The sequence below is a fragment of the Stegastes partitus genome, unplaced genomic scaffold, assembly GCF_000690725.1.
Source record: "Stegastes partitus isolate 25-593 unplaced genomic scaffold, Stegastes_partitus-1.0.2 Scaffold468, whole genome shotgun sequence".
NCBI classification, from domain to species: Eukaryota; Metazoa; Chordata; class Actinopteri; family Pomacentridae; genus Stegastes; species Stegastes partitus.
In genome coordinates, this window is record NW_007578199.1 from 202529 (window position 1) to 224663 (window position 22135).

Here is a 22135-nt window from a genome sequence, read left to right on the forward strand (position 1 = left end):
AAACAGCTAACCCAGTATTGACTCATCAGGTGCACAGAAACATGACTTTAAATGAACGATGATGCAGCTCCAGAGCAGCCACATGTGTACATAAGCAGCTGTTTGCTGACAAGTTCACCTCTTCACCTCAAAAGATGATGATGTGTTGGATTTTGCTACCCATCCACTGCCCCCTAGTGATCGCATAAAAGATGCAGTATGAGTGCATCAGCAAAAAAAAAACCCTGAAACTACAGGAAAGTAGTCATAAGAAGGAAAGATGTGACTGGATGCATTCACAGAATAAAACTACTATAAATAAAGGCAACATTCAGCCCAGTGGAAAACACAGTGATTATGTTAATAAGTAATCATGTAAATGTAAAGTCAAAGTACTTTTAATGACCAAGCCCATGTGCAGATCAAATTTGAGACATGTAGGAATGAACCCCTAGGAGGAGATAGATTTTGAATATGCCAAAAATCACAAAAAACTGCACAATTATTCCAAAATGGCGGACTTCCTGTTGAGTTTACGGTATGGGTTCAAGAGACTTTTTTGTGCGTCCTGATGTGTTACATATGCCTACCAAATTTCGTAGATCTAGATTAAACGTACTGCGGGGGCTAATAGATAAATTGCTGCAGGGGGTGCTATAGAATAAAATATGAATTTTTTTGTCAGTTCTGATGTGTGTGCAAATTTTCATGAGTTTCTGAGCATGTCTAGGCCCTCAAAAATGCACTTGTTGTGTGCTGAGAATAATAATAATTCCTTGCAATACAATAAGGTCCTACGCGCTGTAGTGCACGGGCCCTAATAAACAAAGCAGCGTTTCATACAAGTGTAAGCACACATCAGTAGACGTCAGCTTATCACCCAGAAACAGACTTTCTGTGAGGATTACTGCGGCTGACGCAGCTTGAGCTTCTACTTGCTTGTTCTGTTTTTTCTGCCTGAAGCTAGAAAGCTCCTGCAGACGGTGGTGTGTGAGGACAGATCTGCACCGAGCTGTGATGTACGTCTGATGCCCTGTTCAAATAAGAAACATCATCACGGCTTCAGTCTGAATGTCTACTACGGGTTTCTGAGCTGGTTTGTTTGGAGTATCATGAGGCCCTGTGTTTTATGCATTTCTGCATGTTCTTCTGTCTTGCTGTGAGTCTCACTGTGGCTGACTGAGTGAGCATCAGGGTTATTTTTATCGTCCATTGAGCTTCAGTAATGGATGTGCTGCAGGTGGGCAGCCGTCTCTCTGTCAGACAGGCATCTGAGGGACACTTAAATTTTTATAGTTCGAGGGTTACAGGTGTCTCCTGCAGATTAGTGCTGTTAGAATTTCCTGTTTGAGAAATGTGGCTTTCAAAAAGGACAACATCTGTCTTTAGCTTGTAGATTAGTTTGTAGTTTTCAGAATCTCAAAATGTGACTTTTTGACTCTTCGCGTCAGTGAGCTAAATACGTTTTTTTTTATTTTATGTTGAGGACAGAGTATGATATTTGAAGATGGTTCTTGGGTTTAAGGAGTATAGGAATTCAAAAACAATAAATAAACAATTAATTGATTAATATAGAAAAAAAAGTCCAATAAATAACTCATGACAGCTATCATTAGCAGCTGCCCTACGAGTGAATTCTTTAATCAGTATTCAGTATTTCCACATTCAAGCTTTTGTTGTGTATAACTGTTATTGTCGTGCCTTCCTCACACTACAGGCAAAAACACACTTCAGAACATTTCCTCTTTCAGACTACTGGATAGAAAACATCTAAAATACACATTTAGATGTTTATTTTACGACACTTTATCTATAGTACAGTAGTGGAACCTGGGGAGGTTTCATGGCAACATGTTTTAGTCAAAAAATGTACCTGTAATTATTGGTTTCCAATACATCCATCCATCCATCCATTATCTATACACTGCTTAATCCTCACTAGGGTCATGGGGTGCTGGAGCCTATGGGGACACCCTGGACAGGTCGCCAGTCTTTTCCGATACATATGTATGGAATTTTACAATATATCTTTAAAGGTCCTTTTCTCAAAAAGATTGTTTTTGTCATACTCAACGTTAGAAATCTCTACATCAGTAAGACTCACATACAGCACATTTTCCAGTTTTATTCCTATCTGTAGTCTGAAGGTTTTTACAAAAAGGTTCGTCATTCATAGCCTGGTTTATTAAACATTTTATTCCAATAAAGCCACTGACAGTATATAGTATTTATGAAGAAATATCTAATTCTGTCCTGTTTAAACCTTTGACTCTAACATGTCAACACAATGAAACTTTAGGCGTTATTCAATGTTCGGATTTTGTTTTGTAATTTAATGTAAGGCATCTGTACATAATTTAATAACACTTCATATTTAACATACAATTTCAGAAAACTCAGGGTACAAAAAAGTCATTTTAATGTAAGTAACCAGCTGAGGAGGTTCATGGTAATATCTAATAATAAAACACATGTACCCTGTTCAGCTGTAGCGTCTCCCCTTAAGCTTAATTATTGCATAAATCAAACACAGTCTGCAGGAGTTCACTGTAAAACCACTGCTTCAGGAAATATGTTTTCCTTGCGGTTCTTAAACTAGAGGTAATACGTGAATACTGCCGCCTGTGGAGAGCTGGGAATGAGGACGTTATTTCTGCTGTACATTACAATTTCTGTCAATTGAAAGGGAAACTTCAGACCTGCGGTGGCTCCTTGTTTGTCCTCATCTTGTCAGACTCCATCAGTCTCCAGCTGTAATCACATATAAATGATTCAGTTATGGTTGCTGCTCCTGCTGTCATGATATGCAAATAATGGATTTTTCTGACACTTTCCTTCTTGTGCAACTTAAACCAGTTTCTCTTTCTGTCTTCATCCATCTTGTTTTTCTAATTTCTTATTCCGTCATTTTTAAGCCGCTGTCACAGGCTGTTGGAGATGGAGTCTGTGTAACTGGTCATGTGCAGCTGTATGCAGATGCATCAGTGCTTTTCAGTAGTTTGTCTTTGCAGGAGAGCTGTTAGGAAACGTTAAACTGTTGCAGTTGTGTAAAAATACAAGGAGTCGTGATATAATGGTTTTAACCTTTTGGTGTTAGTTTGTTGTCACATTGCTGAACGTCATTGGTAGAAAATAAGACGCTGATTTAGTCCTCTGACAAAATCCAGTTTTGATTTAAACTTCTAAATAGTTTTTAAAATCTCTAGTAGAAAATCATGTAAATCCATCCATTATCTATACACTGCTTAATCCTCACTAGGATCGTGGGGGGCTGGAGCCTATCCCAGCCAACTTAGGGTGAAGGCAGGGGACACCCTGGACAGGTCACCAGTCTATCACAGGGCTACACTTAGAGACAGACAACCAAGCACACTCACATTCACACCCACGGACAATTTTAGAATCACCAATTAATTTGGACCTTGTGGGAGGAAGCCGGAGAACCCGGAGAGAACCCACGCTGCACGGGGAGAACATGCAAACTCCACGCAGAAAGATTCCGGTGCCCCCACCGGGACGCGAACCGGCAACCTTCTTGCTGCGAGGCAACAGTTCTACCAACTGTGCCACCCTGCAGCCCAGTGTGACAAGCCCCGAGCGGGATACGAACCCGGGCCTCCGACTCCGGGACTAGTTCCCGGTGCGGGAAGGGGCCGCTTAGCGTGGTGAGCTATGCGCACCCCATCATGTAAATCAAATAAAATAAATAAATAAATGTGATCTAAAAGCATTTAATAATTCACATCCACACAAAGGCCTGTCCCAGTTACTACATAAACACCTGATTGACGTTATTTGATCTGACTGCCATCATTTTGCCATGTCACTATTTTCACTGCATTTTCCACCATTTGGTTCATCTGCTATGCTTCAGTGACAACAGCTGTATATGTTGAGGTGCTTAACATTCAACATTCCCCCGATTGTGTTGGATTTAGTCGGAAAGCTAAACACACGTTTTAGGGCAAATGTAAAAGCAGAGCCCAGTAACCTGCAGGAGGGAAGATGTTTGATGTGCAGCTAAAAGGTGGCGCTCAAAATACCTCTAATGTAAAACTAACAGAGGCACAAAAGGAACAGAAAAAGACAATGAAGTAGTTAGTTGCAACATAACAAACACTGGTGACACTTGAAGAGAAGTGTGCAAACCAAGGTGACAGCACCACGCTGATGAACAGTTTCATTAATTTGAATTGAATTTGTTGAATAAATAAATCATGTATTTCCCAGATAAAGGCTTTAACCAGTTTGACCAGATCAGATTAGGGCCTCACAAACCGGCTGCAGTCTAACAGAAATGTTCACTGATGATGTGAACAAAAAACAACATTTTAATTCCACTATACAAGAAGCAGATTGCAGTTAATAATGTTAATTGCATCTCTGTGCAGCACAGAAACAGATTTGTTTATGCTGTATGAGTAATTTGTGCCAGATACAACAAGCTGCTGCAGCACTGCGAGCGTTCTGGGAAAACTGCACTCAGAGAAAATCCCAAATCAAACTGGTCTTAAATACATTTTATTGTAAAATTAATTACAAGTATTAAACAAAACATATTACATAAAGCAGCACAGAGGATTTAAAAATGAATTAAAGTAATGGTGACGCTGATACATGTGATAATCAGTCTGAGGTTCAAAAGCTGTTCTTGAGCTCCAAAGCAAGTCACTTTAAGGTTAGCAGCTGTTCTGCAGCGCTCAGTCACACAACGTGATCTTCATTAGATTGCAGATGTTAATGTGTCTATATGATGTTTTTTATATGCTGGAAGTAACATCATGGCCTTAAATGTGCCATGTGCAGGTGACTGTCTCAACACACACATTTAGACTTCTGAGATGTCTTGTGTTACAAACATACCTGACTTTCTATATCATTCTTCTTCTTCAGATTTGGTGTCTGGCTCAAACATGTGGTTGAATGGTTCCATCTGAGCCAGTGTTAAAGCAGGAAGGGATTATTTTCATGGGAAAGAAATCACTGTTACACTGTTGAGGATGAAAACATCATGAATCCCTTTACCCCATTTCTGCCTGATTTTACAATCTTCTATATAATAATGAAAAAAATTCTCCTCATCACCGTTGTTAATGGCTTTAGCTAAAAAAAAAACACTTTGATTTTGACACTTTGCAGGTGCAGACTGTAGTTTGGGTTCATGAGCAGCTTTTCCCTGAAAAAATAAAAGCAAGTGAGACCATCTTCGTCCACAACCCAGATAAAGCTCCAGCTACTTAACTCACCTTGCGTTGGGATCATTTTCTGAACCAGTGATGAATGTTTTGTATCATCTGTGGCCATGTATATGCAAAAGCTGCTGCTGCTGCTGTCGAGGAAACACGCTGCTGTCGCTCAGCTCAGCCTCCTCCTGTAACCTTTACATGACGAGTTTAAATGGATGCGGAAAGATAAATGCTTAAACATTCAATCAGACGTGTATGAATGAGATTTTTTTTATATAACATTTTGAGGGCGTTTTGCCTTGAAATGAATCGTGTGAATCATGACGTTAAAAGCTACATTACATGCTGCTGCATTTTTACAAGTACGTACCTTTTGTTGATGTTTAGAAAATGATGAAATCAAAATGACCCAAATTTGTGAAACCACTTTAGTTTATGCTCCATTTTCATTAAAGGGAGATGCAGAGGATCAGTGTGTCTGCTGGGTTATGTGCACTCTGTGTCCTCGTTGGGATAATCATCCTATTTGACACAGTAAACCCATGACCGTTGTATCTTCCCCTTCTCATCCTACACACGTAAACATCTTTTTATTTTTTACAAACAGATTTTATGCAACTGTCTCTCTCTCTCTCTCTCACACACACACACACATTCCTGGTTTCACTATCTTCCTGCCTCTAACCAGCTTCTCTCTCCCTCTCCTCCCTCCTGTCCTCCCCCCCTCCTCCCCCCAGTGAACTGAAGCAGGAGCTGGATGAGGAGGGCAGTCGCTGCCTCCTGCTGTCACGGCAGAGTTGCTTCAACCAGCGCTGCTGCATCCGCTGCTGCTCGCCCTTCACCTTCCTGCTCAACCCCAAGCGCCAGTGCCGGGACTGCCACTACAACGTCTGCAAGGCCTGCCGGGTCTACAACAAGCAGGACAAAGCCTGGCTCTGCTCCGCCTGCCAGAAGAGCAGGTAAGGTCGGCGGTGGCGACTGGAAGTGCGGAGGGTTGGATGCTATGTGTGTGTGTGTGTGTGTGTGTGTGTGTGATATACAAGGAGGCTAAGTTAAGGATAAAAGGCTGACAGTGACGTCAAAGGTTATTAAGGTTTTACTCTGCTGCTGGAGAGATGGATTTAGCACTTATCACACACAACACAGTCAGTAAGATACAGCACAGGATAAAGTCTCCTCTGGCTGGAATGTTTGCACTAATGCAACATGACAGGGAGGAAGAGAGGGAGAGAGGGAGAGACTTCTGAAGCTAGAGGTTGGGAGAAAATGTATTTTCAAAGGCAATTTTCTTTTCTTTTATTAAAAGGGTATTTTTATGAATGCACTGTCTGTTTCAAGCTTTGGTGCACCATTCAGATGTGTACATTTGACATGGTTCACTGCATTTTTACAGTGTTGTGGTGTGTCGTGTCTCTATTTGGTCATTTTAACATTTTTAATGTAGTCAATTTCTAGTTTACTCACTTAATAAACAAAACAATGCCTGCTGGATTGAAAATTTCTAGTGATGAAGATTCCTTCTGAAATTTTGGATACTCGACATTTTCTTTTAAAGGTCAGGTTGGTTTTATTTCATAAGTTTAAATGCTGTTTGTACGACAAATTGACGACAACTGCCTCGAATGCTGACTTGTAATGTCTCATACAGGAGGCCGAGACGTGAGAATCCATGAAAACTCTCTCTCAGGGGAAAAGTGACAGAAGTAATTGTGTAGAGAAGGAAAAACAGAGTTTGAGATAAAAATTACAAGCTCCCACCTTTCTCACCTCCATGTGTCAGAAGATCTTTGGCAGTAATGTGAATGCACAACAGTGCACAAGGAGTTTCAGGTTCTTCCATCAGGACACAGGATCAGCTCTCCTGTAGAAGACCTGCAACAATGAACCAATTAGTTGTTTGTTATCAGTTAGTTATAATTACCAACTATTTTCACAATCCTTCAAGCAAATTCTAAATGATCTAACTACAGCTTCTTAAATGTGGATATTTTCTAGCTTCTTTACTCCTCTGTAACAGTAAATTGATTATTTTTGGGGTGTGTACAAAACAAAACATGTGAGGACGTCATCTTGGTCTACTGAGAAACACAGACCAACAATTTTCAACATTTTCTGATATTCTATAGACCGAACAACTAATCTGTTAATTGACTAAATGAGCAGCAGATTAGCAATAAAACAATAAATATATGACAATAAAAATAATTGCGGCGCTGTTGCCTAGAAGAACAGATACTTGACGTCTTTTCTTCCGTCAGCCATTAGCTTGTTAAACAAACAAAAACAATTAGTTTACATCAGTTTTATTTTTATATTTATGGTGCCCTCCAAAAAGTAGAATCATTCAGATTTTACTGTTCAGGTTGTCATATTTCTGATATGATGGTGAACAGTGAACTCTCCCCACTGTGGTATCAATGAAGTTTATCTTTATCTTATCTTTATATTATTCTTTTTAGTTGCATGTTTACATGTGTATTTATATATAGTGTCTATGTGTGAGAATGTCTGATTACTGTCAAATACTGCTTGTGAACAAAACTGCTCTTCTTTAACCAGTCCACTCTACTGCACTAGAAAACAAGCTGACGGGACCATCAGATGGTCAAAACTACAAAATTGGTCAGACACACAGATCAGCCGCAACCTAGTCTGACTCTGTGGATGTAGACTTGGGGTACATGTCTGCCATTTCAACCATGCATTTCAACCGCCTTCTCCTCCTTCTCTGCTATTTGCATGTTGCTGTTTTGAAAATCCCTTCAGGACAGGAAACAACAGCAACCCCTGAGCAGCAGCCTGCATACTGCAAGTTTTATCGAGGATTTGAGTCTTGCATTAAGGCAGGCCTGTTTGGTTCTTTTAGGGAATGAGTCTTTTTAATGGCAACGTTTGCCTCCATACATGTAAATGTTCCACTAAAACAATTCCGTCATCACTGATTCCTTTTGCTCACATGGTAGAGTGGGTTGTCCACTGATCGGACGGTTGGTGGTTCGATCCCCTCTGCATGCCAAAGGGTCCTTGGGAAAGACACTAAAACCCAAGTTGCTCCCAATGGCAGGCAGCACATTGCATGGAAGTTCTGTCGCTGTTGGTGTGTGAATGTGTTTGTGAATGGGTGAATAAGAAACTTTGTAAAGTGCTTTGAGTAACAGTCTGGCAGAAAAGCGCTATAAGGGCAGACCAGTTACCATTTGCCATCACCCCAACTGGTTGAGGCAGATAGCTGCCCTCCCTGAGCCTGGTTCTATTGGGGTTTTTTTTGGGCCTTCATAGTAAAAAAGAGCATGTTTGCCTCCTTCTCACTGTCGTTCAAAGAGAGTCCAAAAGAAACTTGTATTTTTTGTGTTTCTCTATTTAAAATTAAAATAAACCTTACTATGTGAAGTGCTATGAGATGACATAGAGTGCCGTGAAAAAGTATTTACCCCCTTCTCAAATTCTTAGTTTTTTGCATATTTTTCCCACTTTACTGTTTAAGTTCATCAAACAAATGAAAATATCAGACAAAGATAACCCAAGTAGACCTTAACTGAGGCAAGGGAGGCCTGCAGTTCTTTAGATGTTGTCCTGGGCTCCTTTGTGACCTCCTGGATGAGTCGTCGCTGTGCTCTTGGGGTCATTTTGGTCGGCCGGCCACTCCTGGAAGGTTCACTACTGTTCCATGTTTTCTCCTTTTGTGGATAATGGCTCTCACCATGGTTCACTGGAGTCCTAAAGCGCTAGAAATGGCTTTGTAACCCAATCCAGACTAATAGACTTTATTTCTCATTTTGTTGCGGCTTTTTGAGATCTTTTGGCAGACTTTATTTTGTCAGACAGGTTCTATTGAAGTGATTTCTTGATTGAACAGGTCTGGAGGTAATCAGGCTTGGGTGTGATCAGTGAAATTGAACTCAGCTTTTCGAAAAATGTGATTAGCCACAGTTACTTCATGATTTATCAAGGGGGGCAATTAGTTGTTCACACAGGGCCAGGTAGGTTTGGACAGCTTTTTTCCCTTAAAACATTAAATCATCATTTAAAAACTGCATTTTGTGTTTAGTTTGGTTATCTTTGTCTAATATTTAAATTTTTTGATGGTCTTAAACCTTTAAGTGGGGGAAATATTAAAAAAAAAAAAAAAGAATTCAAGAATTCAATACTTTACTCATGTTTCTACTGGTTCCTGCTGAAGACTTACATCATTTTACATTTCACAATGATACTGTTTGTTTTTTTTCTTCAAAAAGGTTAAAAAATTTCCAGAAACTGCCGAATGCTGCAGTTTTACAGCAAACTAAACAGTGGATTTGTTGGAACTATTTCTACGTGTTTTAACAGCTTGTAGCTCTTTGACACGGATGAAGAAGCGATATTAGCTTTAGCTACACTGGCAGCATTGTTAGTAGGATCATTCATTGTTGTTTTTTCAGATATCCCAGCATGCATTTGGTAAGACGGAGGCAGACACCTTATGTGCAACTTAAAGTTTCACCTACAGGGAGAGCATACAAAGTCCACTCAGAACGACTCAAACCCATTAATTCCTGGTGTGAGGTGACAGCATGGATCACTGAACCTCAAATGTCAACACTGTAATAAACACATAGCCAGAGCCAGAGCCTAACATTCATGATTTTAATGTTTAAAAAGCAAACAATAATCACCACATTGGAAATGCCTGACGCTCAGTAATAATTCCTCAGAGAAAAATCCCATAATACTGTTTACTTCTGTCTCAGCTATCGTCTTAATGACGGATGTGTCGGTGTTTTTAATTGGTGATGAAGCCGTTTGAGGAAAACAGAGATGACAGGAGAGCTTAAAGCCTCACTGACGGTTCCCTCCAGTTGTCTGTGTATGTGGATGGAGCAGGAGGAGGCTGACGGTAGGTGACATTCGGAGACTTTGTGTGTCACCTCTACTTCCTGTCAGCTGTACTGTACAGCTGACACACTCACACCGCCACCCTACCAACAGATGGTAACTCATTAAACATGCTGACATGAATATCTGTGCAGCTGTCACTCCTAAACATTCATTTCAACCCTACTTTATTTTAATCTGAAGTAAACTTCAAGACGAGACATGAGTCAAGTAATGCTAATTATACTGTACATAAACGACAGTGTTTGCTCTGTGAGATGATACAAAGCTATAAACAGACATTTCTCAGAAATTTAAAGCCACTGTGTGTAAATTTCTTCGCGCAGTCATATTGTCTTTCAAATAATTCTACAGAGTAATGAGATGATCCCAAGAAAAAAAGAGCCTGTCTACCTCTGGTCCTTTTTAGGGCTCGACTGATTATCGTCCTGGCCGATTATCAGATCCAGTCTTCAACATTTTTCTGATTATTGGTTATTTTCTTTTTTTTTTTTTCTTTTTTTTTGGCTTTTGCCTTTATTTATTAGAGCAGTGGAGAGAGACAGGAAAACGAGGAGAAGAGTGGGGAGAGACTTGCAGCAAATGGCCATGGTCAGCTGTCGATCTCACAGCCACTGCATCGGGGACTATAGCCCCTATTTGTGGGTTGCCGTCTTAGCCGGTTGAGCTACAGGAGCCCCACCAGTGCTGTTATTTTCAATCAATTTCCGAAAATTGAATGAATTATTTTGCCTCTGATGCAGCTGCCTCTGTCCTTCTGTAGTCATTCTGCGGTCTTAAGCAAAGTCCCACCCACAAAGCTATTTCATCGGTTACACAAGAATATCTGCAAAATATTTGTTGGTATTCATTATAGATTTTTATACTCTGTGAAATAAACTATCTGAAAAGGTGACGCATTTTTGGTTCCAATTGCATGACAAATGTCCCTCTTTTTATATATATAAAAAAAATCTAATCTAATCTAATCCAAAAGACCCTAAACGTCCCGATTAGGGTTAATCAAATTTTTTACACCTTCATTTGTATCAACGTGAATCTGCAAGTGGTTGAGATAAGTGTCCTCAGCAGTGTGGCTCACAGAGGAGCTGGCTGAAGTGGTTCAGATATTAGGTGCCTTCCTTCCCTTTCCTTGGAGGTTTTCTGCGTACGTTTAACTAGAAGGAAGTCCTTGGGTAATCCCAGAATTGCTTGAGAGAATGTCTGGAATGAGCTGCTATCCTGCTGCCACTGCAACACAACCCCAAACAAGTAGGAGAAAATGGGTTGATAGATGATGATTGATGACCGATAGAATCAATACCTGCCCTGAAAAAACACATCAGCCAACCCCCAGTCTGTCTAACACAACAAACAAAAAAGCAAAGTTGGCTTTGTCAGTATACTGCTGCCCCTCGGGGTCAGTTTCACTGCACTCAGTGTGTGCTGTGACCCAAACTGGGACTTAAACATCTGCTCAATATATTGAACTGGCTACTTTGATAATGCACTGTTACCAGGTGAAAGCAATTCTGACTTCAGGATCTGACTGAAGAGTGGGACGTCCTGCCCATTGACACCATCAACAAGCTGGTGGACAGTGTGTCACGATGTCTAACACATTGATCCGTGTCAGGGGTGGTCATACTCAATATTAGCGACCGAGTGACATTTGAAAGAGCAATATTGGACATTCTTATGCAAGAAATCCCCTCGAATATGTGTTTCCTGTTATATGACCAAGGCTGAAAAACTGAAGAAAAAACCCTTAATCCTATTGTTCAATACCCCCAATTAAGTTTAAACCTGCAGAGTTTGCAAAAGTTCATTGTGGTTTAATTTCTACTGTGATATGTATTGTATGTATATTGTGATATCAATAAAGTTTTGAGAAGATATACACTTTATCTATCAAGAATAAATCGCATTGTCACAACAATTTCATGAGAAGAGATAAAAACATATTTTATTCCAACTTTATGGGCAACAGTGTATATACAGTGTACACTGTCTGTATAATTAGATTGATTCATTTCTTTTAGTGAGAAACTTGACTTGTGTTTTTTGAGAAATGTAATGTCAATTCCAGCAGCTAAAAAAACTGTTGTGTGCTACTCCTACTCCCATGGAGCTGTGGCTGGTAAACATTTATCAGATTTGGGATATTTGTTGAATGGTCAACAACTGTTAGCCTTAACTAACATAAAACTGCAATTTCTGATATGATTCTATAAGTATTATAGCTGAAAGCTGTGGCTAAAGTGTGGCAAAGTGTAGCTGCTAAAAAGCAACAACATGATGTCTCGATTATGTATTGCCCATCAGCAGATCTCTAAATACACGGTGTCGGTCGTTCAAGAACCCATATCTATTGACCTCTATATTAGATGACAAAGTCTCTAACAGGTTTGTGCGCCAGTTGATTGCATGCAATAGAAGATTCGTTCTGAAATACTTAAGTGAGTGTGAAATATTTCCATTTCTCAGTGCCACTTCTTAATGCAGATTGTATAGCGTTGCTGTGTGGTCTTGGCTCTCACCTCAGCAGATTATCAGCTGCATAACTTTTCCAACTCACCTCTCACGTCAACGGGAGCAGTCACAAGAACATGACTCTGTTGCTGTCTAACCGCCCAGTTCCAGAGCAGAGCTGCCAGCACGTTGCCTTGTTGTCTTGTAGACATCACTGTGACACACTTTTGTGGCTGAACCAGCATCCACTCTGCAGTCTGGTCTCCTCCAATGAGCAGATACACTCAAAGACGATATGAATTTTCTGCCTGCTGGGTCTCCTGTGAACCTTCTGCTTTATTACACAGTTGCAGACAGGGTTTGAGGAACAACGTTAGCGACAGAATGGAGGTTGAGCCTGCACAGCTTTCTGCAGCTGAATATGTTCATCTGTGCCTCTGTGTAACAGGACAGAGTAGCTTTACAGTTTACAGAGGTTCATCAGCACTAAATCTGGGCCATGTCTATATTTATATCGAATGTGCAAGTCTGATTCCGCGAAAACTCTTTTATAAGCTAAATGTGTATCACAAGTGTTTTTCTTGAAGACAATCAGGGTTGTTATGTTCTGTGCAGGTTATGCTGTATATTACTTCTGTCACCTCCAAAATCTTAATATAAGTTTTATGGTTACAACATAAGTAGATGGTTGATCCAATGGTTATTTACTGACCATTTATCCTGCATTTTCTATGCAGTTTATTATAAATTTCACAGTTTTTGCCTGTATCACTTCAGTTTAATTTAATTTCAGTGAGGCTTTAAGCTCTCCTGTCTTTGTTTTATTTTTTAACCCAGAAGTTATACTGTGAAGTGCACAACCACACGAAGTGAGCAGAAGCCGGAGATTGTTGGAAACAACTCGAAAGTAAGTAAAATACTGATGGCAAATAGTGTCCATTAATCTTGTTATGCGCTATTAGTAAAAATTATTTACTATCAGTATTTTACTTCTGGAGTTGTTTCCAACAATCTCCAGCTTCTGCCCACTTCGTGTGGTTGCGCACTTCCCAGTATAACTTCTGGGTAAAAAAACCCCCAACAACTTCCGCTACAGCCGTTGTATTGTGTTGCGGCTTATTTTGTAGTGTTGCAGCTAATTGTGTTGTGTTGTTGCTTTTGCTTTGTTGTGACACTTCTGGGCCACTGTACAAATGAAGCAACAAATACATAGCCAGTAAGAGTGCTTTGTCTCCTGTGTGTTTCTTTGTGTATAAGTGTGCAAAAACCACTGTATTCATATTTGGTATGCTGACTTTAAGTGAGTGTTATGGGTTAGGCATGAATTTAACCAGAGAACCCAACAATCCAAAGATGTCTTTGGACTCTCTCTGAATAAGCGGTCAGCAACGATTGGAAGAACCAAAAAAAAAAAAAACCCGAATTGGGAGGGGGAAAAAAACCTCTGACAGAACCAGGCACAGTGAGGACACATACTGAAATGAAGCTGCCTTCTGTCTGCCTGTCCGTCTGTCTCTCAGGTTGTTGAAGACCCAGTCGTTGGAGTGGTTCTACACTAATGTGAAGAAACGCTTCAAGAGGTTTGGCAGCGCCAAAGTGCTGAAGACTCTCTACAGGAAACACCTGGCCGAGCACAGTGCACTGTCAGAGCTTACTGGTAAACTGCTTTTACTCCATAAGTTGAATGCTTGCTTAAAAAAATCTGCATGGAACGGAATCATACAACAGTGTCCCATGTTCGACATGTTACATGACTGACATGACAACAGATGTGATACCTGATGGTGTACTAAAACCCTCCATATGACTGCTTCAGATCTTTTCTACAGGCCTAATCCTGCGCTGAACGCTGCACACACATTACCAGAGAAATGATCCGATGTCTTCTCCACTGCATGAGCTTGGTTTTCTTTTGAATGTGTAGTTTTCTGATTTCATATCTCAAAGCAGCGGAGAACAGCAAGTTAGGGAGAGGGTGAAACAGGATTAAGCTCTTGGCGTTCATCTCACATAACTTCAGCAGATTACTGTGGCTGACACGTATAGTCATTTTTGGTTCATTTCCTCCATATTTTCACTCAGCAGACAGTCAATGCTTCTGTATTTGGGTTTTATTGTATAGTATACAAATGTGTGTACAAATGACAGATGCATATGTGAAGACACCAGTCACAGATTATACACACAGTTTTAACCCTTTGAACCCCAGAACACACTGGCAGGTTTGAAAGTCGTGTTCTATTTTTAAAAAATGTCGAACACATCAGTGCAAAACCTCCTATAGGTGTTAAACTAGCCTGAGATCTGGTGACTGTGAAGTCCAGAGCATACGATTCCATTCAGTTCAATTTAGGATTATTTATATAGTGCAATTCACAACATATGTCATCTCACAGCGCTTAACATAGTAAGGTGAGGACCGTACGAATGTTGAACAGAGAACCCAACAATCCAAGCTGCCTTTGGACTCCATCTGAGCAAGCAAGGGAGGGAAAAAAAACTTCTGACAGAACCAGGCTTAGGGAAGGCGGCCATCTGCCTCAATCGGTTGGGTGAGAGTGTGGATGAGTGGGGTGGGGATAACAGGATAGCAGATGGAGAGCAAGCAATAGAACAGACAATATTTGGAGGTCAGTGAGGCCAGAAACTGCAGATCAGAGACATGAAGCTCCAGATCCGGAGAGAACAAGCACAGGACCTCCAGTGAAACACAGAGGTAGTGACATGTAATGGTGATGTATAAATGTAAGGAAGAGAGGAGAGGAGCCCAGTGCATCATGGGAATCCCCCAACAGTCTTGTCAAGAACTCACACAGATCAGAGTTGGCCGACACAAATGCTCGACACAGATAGGTTTCAGGTAAGAAGGCAGGTTTATTACCGGTCAGGGTTTGGTACACAGGAGGTCAATCAAAACAGGTAAAGGTATCAAAAACGAGAAGCAAAAGGCAAGGTCCGAAAACAGAAGCGAGGTCGTAACAAACAGACTATGACTATGGCTGTGAAGAATGCTGGTACGAAGACTGTGAAAGTGCAACGAACTGGCAACGAGACTGTGAGACGCACAAGGTAATATACATGAGGTAATGAGGGGAGATGGGAAACAAGTGAGGGAAAGCCATCAGGGAGCAGGTATGACAAGACAGGTGTGGGAAGTGAATGTAGAACAGAGACAACCGGTCAGTGATTTCAGAATAAAACAGGAAAGACAAGACAAAATGTGCACACAAAACAGAAACTTGACAGACATGACAAGTCTAAAGCTATAGCAGCATAACTAAGGGACAGTTCAGGTGATCCTGAGCAGCTCCAACTATAAGCTTCATCAAAGAGGAAAGTTTTAAGCCTAATCTTAAAGTAGAGAGGGTGTCTGCCTCCAGAACCCAAACTGGGAGCTGATTCCACAACAGAGGAGCTGATAATTGACGGCTCTGCCTCCCATTCTGCTTCTGGAAACTCTGGAACCACAAGCAGACCGGCAGTCTGAGATTGAAGGGCTCTGTTAGGATGATATGGTACAATAAGGTCTTTAAGATAAGATGGAGCTGATCGTTGAGAGTTTTATATGTGAGAAGCAGGATTTTAAATTCTATCCTGGATTTTACAGGGAGCCAATGAAGAGAAGCTAATACTGGAGAAATGTGATCTCTGACTGGTTCTGGTCAGAATTCCCTCTATTTTCATCAAACCACTCAGTGACCTCTCGTGTCCTACAGAATGGGACCTTGCTATCCTGGAAGAGACTTCCACCAGGACAGAAATGTTTCATCATAGCATAAAGGCAATCACTCAGAACAAATGTGTATTGATTTGCAGTGACCCTATATTTACCAGGACCTGTGGACCAAAAATGTCCCCTGCAGCATAACAGGTCCACCTGATCTCCTCACTGCAGGGGCCAAGGGTTTAGTTTTTATAACCTTTTACGTTGTCACCTGCTGTCATGTTTTTCTTTTCTTTTTGAAATTTTGATTCTACAAAAGGAACGGAGAAATAAATTAAAGTGTTGATAATAACAGATTGCTTATTTGGAAAAAGTAACTTAACTGATGACTTGAATTGCAAAACTAACGTGTTGCGTTACTTGTTACATACAAAGTATTCAGAGTATTCTGACAAGTGAACCTGCTGAGGCATTACTTCCAACACTGCTGGTGAGCATAGTTCAGGTTTTGGGTACTTTACATGTATCTGGAGGTAGATTTCACCCGATGAGTTGATCATTCAGACCTGACCAGCTTAAGAAAGCACCCTCCATCACTGCTGTGAGAAAAAGGTGGTTTGATGCAACTCGACTGCAGGCGAAGTGTTGCTTTCTGCCTGCTAAAAGTAGTTCAGCATGTAAATGTCACCAGATTTAATTATACTTGGTTTGTATTGCTGCCAAATCAGTTTAAGGCTTCAGTTCAGTGTAAAGGTTTATCTATGAGCTTCAACATATTTGGTGATTTTTAGTTTGATTCCCTGTTCACAGTGAGAATGTTTCGGTTGTTCATACTTAACCAGCAGTCTGGAACGTTTGTCTTTTGCAGTGAATGTAATTACCCAAACGCTGTCGATGGATGCTCATGTTGCTGTCAATCACTTTCTTTTTTTTTCTTGACTTTAATCCTTCCTCTGAATGCCGAGTTTCTCTTTTATCTGGAACATCAGAAACCTTTTCAGAAGCTTCCCAGGTTTCTACACCACAGGCTCCATCATGCTGTAGCCTACCCTGTCTTGCTACAGTTGCTCCCTTCTTCAGCTCTGGCAGTCAGTGCTGGTTGATGTAAAATCGCTCCTGGTGCACAAGTGCAGGAATGTCACCACAAACACGAGACTTAAAACACAAAGACACTGCAAAATACAGAGAGATTAAACTGCTGTCTGTAGGCTTAATCAGCATGGTGGGAAACTGTTTGATAAGAGCTTGAATGTAAAGGGTCTTTATTTGTATGTTAAAGTCCTGCAGTTTAACTTAATATATAAACTAGACGTTGAGGTCCATGTTTCAGTGTTGTCATAGAAGAGAAGCTTGTTTGGGTCATCAGCTGAATGAGAAGCAGACCCAGGCAGCGTTAGGAGCCCTGCAGGGGAAACCACACTGAAAATGTATTTGTAGTACGATACAGGGCTTTGAATGAACGTGTTCACCTAGCAGCATATGCTGCAGCGTGTAGGTCTAGTCAGGGACAAAGCAGCCGAGCATCTCCGGACCATTAGTCCGTGACTCTGATCTGATTGAACCGACAAGGGATTTCTGAGAATTATGTGTGTTTTGTGGGTGAGAGGTTGCAGGCTGCAGATGATGCAGAGTTGTGACCCCTGTGGGAGGAGGACGGATGTGGGCTGGCATCTGATGTAGGTAGCCCTGCTTTCATTTTCACTCACATGCACACTCTTGAGCACACACTGTCTCATCAGGCATTTTTATTTGTTTTTGACTGACCTGCACTGAAAACTCAGCTGTGTTTATTCGGCTGCCAAATCAGATCTGTGACTCATAGAAGGTCCTGCTGATGTTACAGTGTGAGCTCCATGAACAGCACCAGGATTAATAGAGCTGACACTTAGGACTGAATGCTGTGTGATTCTGAATCCGCTGCGAGATTTGTGTAGCAGTGAAACATTCCCCTCAAGACTCTTCAGCACAGTCCAGTTATTCAACAATGCTCAGAGACAATCCTCCTCTAAAGACTAAAGCAAGAGAACAAAGTGACCCTGAGGAACAGAGCAAAGGCAAGAGACACAAGAGAAACAAGAGACACATGCAATGCAGGACAAATGCGGTCATGTAATGTAGTACAAAGTACAGAAAAGAGTTTTTTTTACTATCAATTTGACCAGTGATTATTTTCTTGATCCACTGTCAAAAAGTGTGAAAGACGTCTAACACGATTACTTAAAGCATTACGTGACCTGATGTCTTCAGATGTCTTGTCTTCTGCAACCACAGTCCAAAAAATCCCCAATAAAAAAATCCTTCATCAGCTCTTTTTTTTATTATTATTATTGTTTGAAAAAAAACAAAAATAAACTATAATCATATCAGTTAATTCACTGCCAATAACCTAATCGGTGATTGAAATAATTTTCACTTTTACAGAATTTAATGTCAGAAATCTTTGACATCATCAGTAATAATAAAAACATAAATGTGTGTATTGAATGTTGATTTTATTCAGCTTTTATAATATTATCACCACTTTGAAATTGTTTTGTTAGTCATTGTGAGTGCATGGCTCTGTGGATGGTAACGTTGAAAAATCACTTCTTGGTAAATAGATAGCCGGTGATTCTCAGGGGATGACATGTGTGCTTTCTGAGTGAAATATATAGACAACTATTCGATGGATTGCCTTTTTGTTTTTTTTACCTGATTCCTTGAAATTACATTTGTATTGTACTAAATAATTTTCCCAATTACTATGTAATAACTGGAGAAATGAAGCACTAGTATATATATACATATATAGATTGCATCTAAGAGGACAGGAGGTGATGGGGTGGATGGTTTAGGTAACAGAAGCTCGTTCGTTAATGTCAGGGAACGATGGTCATTTCAGTTATGAGTGAACAAATACATTGTGGACTTTTTCCGTGTTAAACCCAGAGGTGGAAGAAGTAGTGAGATGCTTCACCTACATAAAAGCACCAGTACAGCAACATAAAAATACTCCATTACAAGCAAAAGTCCCGCATGAAAAATCCAACTTCAGTAAAAGTACACAGCAGCAAAAGTTCTGATTTTGACCCATTGACTGATATATTAGTATACAGAGCATCATTAGAACATTAACAGTGAAGTGTGTCAGCAGCACATTACTGTTGGAGCTGCTGCAGGTTTGAACTATTTTATATGCAGATTTATTTTTAACAACAGCAGATAAATCTGAGGGGTCATGAGAAGATACATGCAAATTCTGACACATTTGTTTTGGACTTTTTCTGTGGTCTTTTGTTTTTGTGAGATATTTGATCACTTGAACATTTATTGAAATGAAACTGTATGTGAAGTTTAGAAGGAAAAATGTGGTGGAGCTGTTAAGACATATGAAACGTGAGCCTGACAAAACACTGCTTTTTTGGAAGAAAGCTAAATTACTGTATACACTGAGGTAAATACTTATGCGATAAACTATTTTATGTTTTATATTTTTCATTAATTGACACTACTTTGTAGAGATCTGCTTTTGTGTTGACGTGAAAGAATCTTTATTGGAGGGTAAATTATTGCTAAAAAATCCCAAATTGTTTGACCATGGTTCAGTGTTGAAAAGCAATAAAAAGGGAAAACTTCCAGGGTGGGTGATGCTTTTAACAGCCACTGTAAATTAAAGCCCCGCTGTGCTGCCTGTGCATAGGCGGAGATTTTGGGGAGGATAAAGGCGATACATACACATGAAGATGCTCACTCAATAAGAACACTAAAGAAGCAGAATAAAATACTGTAAGGTTACTAATAGAAGCAGGAGGTTGTTTCTCCTCGGCACGGTCAATGTGTCAGCTTGTTATGAAGTGAATGAATATTCAGCATTACTGCCTCGTTCTCAGTTTTAGGTTTTCTTGAAGATCTAAAGAGACTTCACTGCTGATGTTATTCTGCATTAAGAATCACCTAAACATGCTGCAATTACACATCTTACAGTCTGCACCACAGTTTATGTACTCCTGCCTGCTGCTGCCACTTCCTGAGAGACTCGTGCTGCCTTCAGGCTTACAGTGACCTTCAGCTGCTGTGCTCGTCATGCGTCTTTTTCTTGTCCCTGTGCTGGGGCCAAATGTGTCCCGACTCATTAGGTGTTACAACACAGATGTCTGCACACACATCTGTGAGGGGTCACTGGAGCAAAATCCCTGCTCTGCCCCTGAAACACAAATAAAAGTTCTTGTTTTTTTTCCCATCAGTTATTTTACAATGCTCGCTGCATTTTCAAAACAGTTCACATCACTTGGTTTAAGTGCTCTCTTTACCCCTTAAAATGATTGGAAGTGACCCTGTGTACTCTACTGTACTGCTGGACCTGCTGCACACAGATCAGGCCGCCTGGTAATGCCACACACGAGGTCGCTCTAATGCACTTATATAACCACAAATGGCCACATTGTTGCATGAATATTTACATGACATGAGCAGAGGTCAGAGTTGAAAGTGGAAACTCTCTCAGTGTGACTGAGCTCTCTACTGCTTAATTATCAAGTCCTGCATTTCACATGTCAAAGCTCAACAATAAGAGGCACTTTCTGGTTTGTAACCCTGTTTACAGCACAGACATACCAAATCACTAACATATGCGTTTTTGTATTTTATTGTGACAGAACACATAGAGCACATTTAAAAGTAATTCTTACCATTGCTGCAGCATTTCATGTGACTATTTCACATTAAAAACAAATCACCATGACCCAGTGAAACACAAAAGGCACACTGTTTTTCTCTTTAATCCTTCATCTAATTTAAAGGTTTACCCTGATCTAGTTTCAGGATTAGTTCCATGTGAATGTCCTGTGTGTGTCTTTACATGTCAACATCTGTATGTCTGCAGAGGGCAGCGCCTACGAGGAGAGCATCTGCAATGAGGGCAGCGTCTGTGGGAGCGACTCAGCTTTCTACAGACAAACTGAAGGTAAAGATGTACTTTAGGTTGATTTCATTAATCCTTGTTACACCTGTTTTAGTAATTAAAATGTACAATTTCATCCAGTGGGATTTCATTTCCATGTCATATCAATGGCTGACCCATGGAACAACAAAAATATAAGATAAGATATGCCTTTATTTATCTCACAGTGGAGAAATTCACATAGAATGACATTTTTATACACACATACACAAAACAAATGGAAAACATTATGTGTATTCATGTTTATTTATGTATTTTTTTTATTTTATCTATTTTTGTGCAAAAATTTGTGCTCCTAACAGAACCCAAAAGAAAAGAATTGCTACAATCCTATCTCGATAAAGAGCAGTTTCTCCTAATCGTCCAGGCTTTCACCAAGTAACAAGTAAAATATCGTTTCATATGTAAATAACCAACTCAGTTTAGCAGAAATGTGTGGTTCCAATATGTGTAGCTGTTGCATTTGTGTAGCAGTGAAGTGGAACAGCGAACACTTTCAGGCACCAGGACTCAGGAAGTAGCAAAGAAGCTAACAGGGGCTAACTCCCGCTGTTATCCAACTTAGTTTGGTTTGAAGTTGAATAATTGGTAACTTATTTAAAAATATGCATCAGGGTATTATAACAGCAGTTGTTATATCAGAAGTATTAAAGATGAAGTTTGACATTTTAGGACATTTTTGCTCTCTGCAGAGAATTGGGTTGATACCGCTCACATGTTTGCACCGTGAGCGTCTAGCCAGCATGTGGTGAACTTAGCTTAGCATCAAGATTAAACAGAGAAACAGACCGCCTAGCTGTGGTTCCAAACATTCACCTAAAGGTCCTTTCTATTTCTGTTATTGTGACAACCACACAATCAAGATGCATGTTGATGAGTGAGTTTTAGAGGTTCTGGGAGGTGCTTTGTGTTACCTTCAGACAGTCAGGTTAGCTGCTGGTTAGCATAGCTTTAATCCTAAACTAGTCTTACCACCAGCTGACTCCATTTTTACACTAAATGGACAAGTGTGAGAGTGATATTGATCCTATTTCCCAATTACAT

At 40.3% G+C, this 22135-nt stretch overlaps 1 protein-coding gene across 1 annotated transcript in view; it reads left to right on the plus strand.

Annotated features, from left to right (window-relative positions):
* Nucleotides 1–22135, plus strand: part of LOC103360860 (rab effector MyRIP-like) — a 46394-nt gene that overhangs the window by 6772 nt on the left and 17487 nt on the right. Inside the window, exons 3-5 of the mRNA XM_008286770.1 lie at nucleotides 5903–6124; nucleotides 14009–14145; nucleotides 21014–21102. Of these exons, the coding sequence (XP_008284992.1) occupies nucleotides 5903–6124; nucleotides 14009–14145; nucleotides 21014–21102 (448 nt within the window). The remainder of the gene's footprint in view (nucleotides 1–5902; nucleotides 6125–14008; nucleotides 14146–21013; nucleotides 21103–22135) is intronic.